This window comes from Octopus bimaculoides, chromosome 15 (genome assembly GCF_046866305.1).
Source record: "Octopus bimaculoides isolate indiv1 chromosome 15, ASM4686630v1, whole genome shotgun sequence".
Lineage (NCBI taxonomy): Eukaryota > Metazoa > Mollusca > Cephalopoda > Octopoda > Octopodidae > Octopus > Octopus bimaculoides.
The window spans coordinates 34,452,936-34,462,972 of NC_142942.1; the positions used below are offsets into that span (position 1 = coordinate 34,452,936).

The following is a 10,037-nucleotide window of genomic DNA, read 5'->3' on the forward strand; positions in this document are numbered from 1 at the left end:
GATTTCTTTGCTTTATATAAATATATTTTTAATGTTGAATGCCATTTTATTTTCTTACTAATTGATATTTTTCATTTATTCATTGCAGATAATAAGCTGGAGTTCATTAGATTGGATCAAGAGTAAATACAATGAAAAATGGGAGTTTGATAACATACTGGGAACAGCTTTTGATTTAGCTGTGCATATTACCTTCAGCTATCTACTTTCAAAAACACTAACATTTACGGAAATAGTTGTTGGAGTGGCTATGGCATCATTTCTTCTAAATTTTGTAATGTTTTCCAAGAGATTTGCCTGGAGCAATCCCCAAAATATACCATCATGGGTTGAGAAAAGAATACAACCTTTAGGGCCCTGGTGGAATTAATTTCTTTCTTTTTTTTTTGTGTCTAAAAGAAATTAAAGATAAAATAAGTAAATTAAGGTTGTATCAAATAGCTTAGAAAAGAGAAACTGATATTTTAGCTATAATTTAACATTGATTGTCTATATAGTTACTTTAAATACACCTCTTTTAAAGTTGAGTATAATAATATTGTGCATACTGCCAAGATATTTTATGGGATTTTGTAACATTCATGCTTATATAGAATACAAATTAAACTGAGGTGTAGAGAAGGATTTAGGGAGTATGGCTACACTATTACAACACTATATAAAAAAAACATTGATAATGTTGAAATGAGACAAACATAAGTGAAATTAATTTCTTTTTTAAACCGGTGATTGCTTAATTTGATTTACCAAAGAAATTAAGAATAATTAACATTTACAACACTATTGTATGGCTACACTATTACAAGACTATTTAAGAAAAACATTGATAATGTTGAAATGAGACAAACATAAGTGAAATTAATTTCTTTTTTAAACCGGTGATTGCTTAATTTGATTTACCAAAGAAATTAAAAATAATTAACATTCACAAAAATAATTAACATTTGATTAACCTTTGCTAAAATAAGTAGATGCCTATTCAGTGCTGACTCCAAAAGTAGTGACAGGGCAAGTAAGGTATTCATTGTCTTTCCCTATATACTTATTTCAAATATCATTTTCACTGTAAACCACCATTGATAACACAAAAAATTAATGCTTCCAATACTATCTGTTAATATTATTAATACTACTACAGTTGCACAGATTTCTGCCTGTTGTATTCTTTGCACAAAAGTTCAACACATTTGTGATCATATCTTTGTAGTCATATTATCTTCCTGTCTTCCTTTCAATTTTAAGCAAAGGTATATATATATATATACAGCAGAATGCATTATATTAAGATGCATACATGTATACAATATGTAAAATAAATTTATATATAAACAATAAAATTCACATAAAGAAGGAACTTATGTCTTTTTATATAGGAAAATGGTATTATTTTTGAAAATATACATATATACAGTGTATATTTGCTTGTTTATGTATTACAAAAATATTTTATTTTTTATTGGCTGAAAAAGATATATATCCAATATTATACATCTCAACATTACTACCACTCATGATAAGGCCTTATAGTATGTAGTAAATAAAATGAATCTAAAGCTTCATTATCAAACCAGAAGATGGAAGAGCTACTGCTAATGAAAACTGATTTGAAAGCACAAAAGAAAAAAATTATTTGCAATAAGAAAAGCCACAACAAATCTAAGAGTCCTAATGAGTTCATTCATTACAAGCAGATAATAAATGTTTCTATTTGAATAATACAGAAATATGTACAAAAATGTGTATTGGAGTATATGCTTTGCCACCTTCTAGAATATCTTCTCTTTAGCCTAACTGTTGAAAGAAAAGTTCTAACTTAACATTTTAGCAGGCAATATCTGGCCAAAATATTCTACCTACTTTATGTTCAAACTGGCCATATCTAGCCTCTCACACCTACCCTACAATGTTATTCTAAAAACAATCACATTTATGTATACATGTAGTGTGTGTGGGAGGTACAATACTGCATATTTCATCCCACAACGTCTACCTCTGAAGAGTGCAGGGTTACCTAATCGGACTGTTACCTAACATGGCATTGAACCTCTAGTGTGAAACCAATTGGTAAGATCAAACATAATGGACATATATTACTGTACACTTCAATTAATACATCCACTATACTGACAGTTATACAAGCACATTTTTTAAGTTTTAGTACTTATTCTATTGGTATTTTTGCTGAACTGTTATGTTATGGGGACATAAACACACCAACACTGGTTGTCAAGCAATGATGGTGGGGGGAGGGACAAACACAGACATATATATACATGTATATACAATACATGTATACACACACACACACACACATACATGTATACACAGTTTCTGTCTATGAAATCCACTCACAAGGCTTTGGTCAGCCCAACATTATAGTAGAAGAAACTTACCCAAGGTACCATGCAATGGGACTGAGCCTAGAACCATGTGGTTGGGAAGCAAGCTTCTTACCACATAACCATACCTGCACCTATATATATATATATATATATATATATATATATATATATATATATATATATATATATATATATATATATGTGTGTGTGTGTGTGTGTGTGTGTGTGTGTGTGTGTGTGTGTATGTATGTATGTATATATGTATATATATTCACATACACACACACATACATCTGAACAATAGGTGAGAACTAAGTATGTTCAATATAGGGCTTTCCTATAAGGTGTTATCCACCCCTGATTGGAACTCTCCCGTATGACATGTACGCATGCTCAGTGACTTGCTTTAACAGTTGCAATCAGCTGAATGCACATTGCCAGTGACATTTGACATAATTACCCACACTCTGTGGTCAGGATTCTTTTTTTGGTTTGATGTCGGTAGTGAAGGGATTACCAGACACCGGACAATACAGTGAGAGCAGCTTTCACTCACATCGTGGTATTCGATGCTGTGTACGTGTCTGTCGTGGTAAAATATGCCACTCCTTAACTGTTGCTTTGCTTTCATCCGTAGCATGAGGTAATTATGTCATTATCTGTGAAATTCGGCAACTTACAAAGATCTTTAGATCAGGCAATACTTCACTGAGAAGAGATATAAGCTTCTGCTTATTCCTGTCTGAAGTATCGTCCGATGAATTTACTTTGTTGACACATCGACAGAATTTTTATACCTTTCAACCTTTCAATCAAGTCCGCCTTTCTTCCAGTAACATACTGTCCATATAATCTTAAATATTTCTTTAACTCAGGCACAGTAAGTACTTTGATAGCTGAATTATCAAGCTGCTTTATATCCATGATAAGACGTAAAACAATAACAATGGCGTGGGTTAGCCTCCGGAAGTTTAATTATCTACATGGAGTGCCGCCTAGCCAAGGGAGATAACCTACTTATAGGAAAGCCCTATAGAAAAGACAGTAGTACTCAACTGAATTTGAACTTAAACTCTGAATTCTTCAGCCACGGCAATGCCCACAGCTTCAACAGAGTCTATATCAGCTTGTTTTTTATTTCATTTATATAATTCATATATATATATATATATATATATATATATATCATCATCATCGTTTAATGTCCGTTTTCCATGCTGACATGGGTTGGACGGTTCAACTGGGGTCTGGGAAGCCAGGAGGCTGCACCAGGCTCCAGTCTGATCTGGCAGTGTTCCTACAGCTGGATGCCATTCCTAACACCAACCACTTTGTGAGTGTAGTGGGTGCTTTCTACGTGCCACCGGCACAGGTATTACAGCTACAATTTCCCTTTGATTTTCATTTTGGTGTTGAAGTACTTGACTCAATAGGTCTCCTCAAGCACAGCAGGTCACCCTACGATCCAAGGTACTTTTGAATGGACTGAGGCTGGTTATGTGAAACTGGTGTAGGATACAGCCGTGAACTCACTTTATTTACCCGGTCTTCACAGTCACAGCATATCTCCAGAGGTCTCGGTCTTTCGGCATTGCCTCTGTGAGGCCCAACGTTCGAAGGTCATGCTTGACCACCTCATTCCATGTCTTCCTGGGTCTACCTCTACACCAGATTCCTTCAACTGTTTGGGAGTGGAACTTCTTCGCACAGCTCTCCTCACCCATCCATAGTACATGACCATACCAACGCAAATGTCTCTCTTGCACGCCACATCCGATGCTTCTTATGTCCAACATTTCTCTCAGGGTGCTTACACTCTGTCGTGTGTGCACACTGACATTACACAACCAGCGGATCATGCTAGCTTCATTTCTTTCAAGCCTATGCATGTCCTCAGCAGTCATGGCCCATGTTTCACTGCCATGAAGCATGGCAGTTTGCACACGTGCATCGTACAATTTACCTTTCACTCTGAGCAAGAGGCCCTTTGTCACCAGTAGGGGTAGAAGCTTTCTAAACTTTGCCCAGGCTATTCTTATCCTAGTGGTCACAATCTTATATATATATATATATCTGTATTTTACTCGTTTCAGCCATGCAGCCATGATCATGCTGGAGCACCACCATGATCTTTGTGACTTCCTCAGTCTGGGTGTTTCACATCACCACTCCTGTATGTGACTTTGTCCCAGCTGTTGGTACATTTATAAGGGAGTTTGATTTCACTGCCCTCGTCTGTACCTCATGTCGGGCCGTTGGTTGATGTGGAGAGGAGGATGTCTAGTTCCTTTTTGAAAACATCTACTTCCACTTCATGCAAATTTCTTAATTTTTGTGGCATGGCATTGAAGAGTTGTGGGCCTTTGAACCCTGGACTATTACAGTACCTGGTCCTGAATTTAGTTGGAGTGGATGGTACCTTTGGTACAATACAATGGTGACCAGTTCTGGCATTTGTATAACACTTAATGCCTAAGTTAGGTAATAGCCTCTCTAGGATTTTCCGTATGTATTCTATTGTATATCTCTCACACCTTCACTCCAGCGAGTAATGCTGTAGTTTTTCAGCCTATCCCTGTAGCTCATCCGCTTAACTGTTTCAATCTTTTTAGTGTAGTGACGTTGGACTGCTTCAAGGTCCGCAGTTAGTTTGGCACTATGTGGTGACCACAACTGGTATAGTTGGTTGGTCACCAATTAATGTAGTCAGTACAAGGTGTTGATGTGGCTTATATATGTTATTACAAGAGTTCGTAAAGAGATGAAAGAATAAATTTAAGATCTATATATTTACTACATAAAAATATATTTTATTTACTGGTCGATGATGATACATAGAATCGAAATGTAGAATCCAATTGAATGAAATAATCTATTCAAGAAAGTCCAGAGAAAGAAAATGTAGAAATAACAGCTAAGTGGTGGTTTTCAGTCATGCAGCATAGAGAAATAGACAGACATAACAATGACATCAATGGCTCTAAGTCTAATTGACTAAGAAGTGAAGAACCGGGTTAGCAAGCTGTTTTTATTAATGGAATGCTAGACATTCTAGAAACTGCTAAAAGAAACACCAAGCTTCTTGAATAATTAAGAATCACATCTCATGACATTGATGCTTTGAGAAGCTTAGAGAAGGGAGGTTATTTTATGATCTTTCTTGCAAGGGAGATCATTCAACTGTTTAGCTACCTGCACCATGACACGCCCACCAGGCAGAGGTAATGGTATACAATAATGAAAATAACAAAAATGTATACATCATGAAATCTCAAAACAGAAACAATATCACAGTTCAAATGTAATAAATGTTTGTTAAATTCTTGGGCCAGTGCACATGTCTACTGCTTTTGGTAGTCAGTATTTGTGAAGTTGAGTGTAAAGGACATGTTTGTAATGCTGTGTGTGTGCTGTCTGTAGTGGGGGTGGAAATAGTTTTTTCAATGTGAGCCCATTTTAGTCTATCAACAGAAATAGTGTCTTTATGACCATTAAGGTCTAAGATGAAAACTCTATCTGTACAAGAAAGCACACGAAAGGGCCCTGCATACGGTGCTGTTAAAGGATGTTTAACGGCGTTGTTGAGAACAGAAACATGAGTCCAGGAAGAATAGTCCTTAGATAAATATTTTAATGTCTTGTTTTCTGGTGTTCATATGTGGTAACTTTGACATATAATCACGCAAGCATTCAACAAAACTTGTAGTGTCGATATCTTGCGTGTTTACAGGAACAATCATCTGACCAGAGAGCATCAAGGAAGAACCATAAAGTAATTCTGCAGGAGAATATCCAATATCTTCTTTGATAGAAGAGCAGAGACTCAAGAGAACAACAGGAAGAAATTCAATCCATTGAGATGAATCAGCAGAAGCACACAATGGAACTTTAAGCTGTCAGTGAAATCTTTTGATCATACCGTTCGAAGCTGAGTGGTAACTAGTGGAATGGGTGTGTTTACTTCCTAAAATCTTGATAAGCACCTGGAAAAGCTTAGCTTCAAATTGACGGCTGTGGTCTGTTATTTTTACAGGTGTTCCGAAATGAGAGATCCATCCTGTGACTAAAGCTTGTGCCACAGTTACAGAAGAGATGTCTGTGAGTGGAATGACTTCTGGCCAGTGAGAAAAACGGTTGATACAGGTTAATAAAAACATTTAGCCCTGACTCGCAGGCCAAAGTCCTACTATATCAACATGTATGTGCTGGAATCGTGTATCTGAAGTGGAGAAAGTACCTAACAGTGCACAGATATGTTTATGTATCTTGGATCTTTGACTATCAACACAAGTACAAGTCTAATTAGCTGTCTTGATGCAAATTCGGCCAAATGAAATAAGCTTCAATGTTGCTGTTATACCAGGATGTGAAATATTGTGTAGTGCTGAGAAAACGATACGGCAATGCTTTTCAGGAACTAAAGGATGAGGTTTACCAGAATAAATATCGCAAAGGATCTGTTTATTTGATGTCGCAACTGGGAAAAATTGGAGGTCGAAAGAAATTAGTTCTGGTTGCTGTATATTATTCAAATCAACAGATGGTTGAGCTTCAGACATTTCGTCCAAGTTAATTTCTCCAGTTGAAAATAATGTGTTGACAGGTAAATGGGATAAAGAATCTACAAAAATGTTCTCAGAACTTGGAATATATCATATATCACTTGTGAATTGTGAAATGTAATCCAAATGTCAAATGTCTGTCGGAACAAATTTATCTGGCTTGCAGTGTAAAGTGAAAGATAAAGGCTTATGATCTCTTTTACTCTTTTTACCTGTTTCAGTCATTTGACTGTGGCCATGCTGGAGCACCGCCTTTAGTCGAGCAAATCAACCCTAGGACTTATTCTTTGTAAGCCTAGTAATTATTCTATCGATCTCTTTTGCCGAACCGCTAAGTTACGGGGACGTAAACACACCAGCATCGGTTGTCAGGAGATGTTGGGAGGACAAACACAGACACAGAAACATATACACACACATACATATGTAGTGAAACCTCTCTCTCGGGCATTCACTCACAAATGATAACGAAGCGGCTAACATCTAGCCTTCGGCTGCCTTGGACCCTTGTGTCCACTACCCTGATTGGTTCTCATTTGCGCGGCAATCATCACCAGTTCTGCTTCGCGCCAGGGTGCATTCCGTCCAATCGTGGCCTTCTAATAAGGTCACGTGAGAGAGTGATTTCTGCCTGTTTTCTGGAGCCCCCTGTTCGTCTATAAATAAGCCCGCTCCAACGATACCAGTCGTTGCGATTTCAGACCTCTCACAGGTCTAGTCGCTGACCACATACAGAACACAGCTCCAGCCAGTTTCCAGCGATGACATCATCACCACCAATGTCGTTGACAGCAACACCACAACCAGAGTACACACCAACAACAACAAATGCGGTTTCATCTCGACACTGTATGAGTGGATTATTTCCACCACAAAGTTAACAGTCAGAACCAACCTGCGAGAATCTTCCGACCAGATAACCGGTCGCAGCATCGACGACATGTGACACCACAGCTCTGCTCTCTTTGTCCACAATTTCCTGCGTATGAACATTCTATCTCTTTGTGTAACTCTTATACGAACTGGTATTTCTCTGTCTCTGTGTTTAAGACTTTTGTAGTCTATGTTACAAACACTCTTTCTATGTTCCTCTCTCTCACACACACACATATTGTACACACACTCTTGCTTGTACGACAGTCCGTCATTTCATATTGCTGTATACATACTCTTGTACACAAAAGCCTGACTTATGTATTGTGTTATTTATATTATATGCCGCATGCACGCACACACAGACACTACAGTTTCACTATGTTAATAAACTTACTCTCTTTATATATATAAGAATTGGATGAGATATGACGGCTCGGCCATGTCTCCCCAGTTCTTATATTAATCATTAAAATCCAGAAATACAACAAGAGGGATAACGGTAACAACAGATTAATAATTTATTCTAGGTTGGTGTAGAGCCGTTTCGTTCCTGGGTGAACAGGTATGCCGCTAGAATACCAAGGAAGTTTCGACCACATGTCGGTATAGAGCTGAGAGAGCACTGGAAGATACGTGTTGTCACGACTACTGCTAGAGAGAGAAGAGGACGAATGCTATTGCTTTCTCTCCACCTGTTGCATTGCGCATGCGTGCCCGGGTACTTCCGCTGACGGCAAGTCCCTTGTACATGCGCAATGGCACTTCCCAAGATGGCGGCCACACGCGCCACTACATATATAACGGTTGTCTGTCACTCTCTGTTTCCTTTTACTGGCACTTGGCTCGCATCTCTCACGGCGAGCCTTCTATGTCCATATATCATGTTTTATGTTCGACCGTGCGACGCGTTAAAAGGAGCCTTTTTCGTCTCGTTGCCATTCTCCTTTGGCTCGCACGGTCGTTCTTTTACACACATATATATATACATATATACAACGGGCTTCTTTCAGTTTCTGCCTACCAAATCCACCCACAAGGTTTTGGTCGGCCCGAGGCTATAGTAGAAGACACTTGCCCAAGGTACCACGCAGTGGGACTGAACCCGGAACCATGTGATTCGTTAGCAAGCTACTTACCACACAGCCACTCCTACGCCTGTTCTATAATGTGAAGTTTCTCCCTTCTAAAATGTGTTGGGAGTGTTTAACTGAGAGGTAAATAGCTAACATTTCATGATTGAACGTGCTATATTTAGTATCAGCTGGTTTTACCTGCTTAGAGAAAAATGCCAGAGGTTACAATTTGCTATAGTGGAGTTGTTGAATGACTGCACCAACGCCAATTTCAAATGCGTTGACTACATTTATGGTCAAACTAAAGCATTTGACCCGGTGACAAAAATTTAAAAAATTAGTCCAATAGGTGTAAAACAACTTGCTGGGAAAGAATATGAAGAAAAGATGCGCGCTCGCGAACGGGGTAGGGTGGGGAGAGGGCTCGGAACATTCACATCGTGAATGTTCCGAGACGCCTCACGGGAGCCAAGAAACAAAAGAAAAATAGTGTAATAGATGTAAAACGACTTGCTCTGAACGAATATGAAAAAAAAATGCGCTCTCACGAAAGGCGGGGTGGGGAGAGGACTCGGAACATTCACATCGTCAGTTCATGGTCTCTAAACTTATAAGGCTTTCCTATAAGTAGGTTATCTCCCTTGGCTAGGCGGCGCTCCATGTAGATAATTAAACTTCCGGAGGCTAACCCACGCCATTGTTATTGTTTTACGTCTTATCATGGATATAAAGCAGCTTGATGATTCAGCTATCGAAGTACTTACTGTGCCTGAGTTAAAGAAATATTTAAGATTATATGGACAGTATGTTACTGGAAGAAAGGCGGACTTGACTGAAAGGTTGAAAGGAATAAAAATTCTGTCAATGAAGAATGTCAACAAAGTAAATTCATCGGACGATAAGTCTGAAGTATCAGACAGGAATAAGCAGAAGCTTATATCTCCTCTCGGTGAAGTATTGCCTGATCTAAAGATCTTTGTAAGTTGCCGAATTTCACAGATAATGACATAATTACCTCGTGCTACGGATGAAAGTAAAGCAACAGTTAAGGAGTGGCATATTTTACCACGACAGACACGTACACAGCATCGAATACCACGATGTGAATGAAAGCTGCTCTCACTGTATTGTCCGGTGTCTGGTAATCCCTTCGATACCGACATCAAACCAAAAAAAGAATCCTG

The 10,037-nt window shown here is 38.2% G+C and overlaps 1 protein-coding gene across 4 annotated transcripts in view; it reads left to right on the plus strand.

Moving 5' to 3' along the window:
* The window catches only part of LOC106882467 (uncharacterized), a 41,668-nt gene extending 40,321 nt beyond the window's left edge, over positions 1 to 1,347 (plus strand). For all 4 annotated transcript variants that reach the window (XM_052973243.2, XM_089363688.1, XM_089363687.1 and 1 more), the window contains exon 3: positions 89 to 1,347. In XM_052973243.2, coding sequence (XP_052829203.1) covers positions 89 to 370 — 282 coding nt within the window. In that variant the 3' untranslated portion in view covers positions 371 to 1,347. The remainder of the gene's footprint in view (positions 1 to 88) is intronic.
* The last annotated feature ends 8,690 nt before the right edge of the window (positions 1,348 to 10,037 follow it).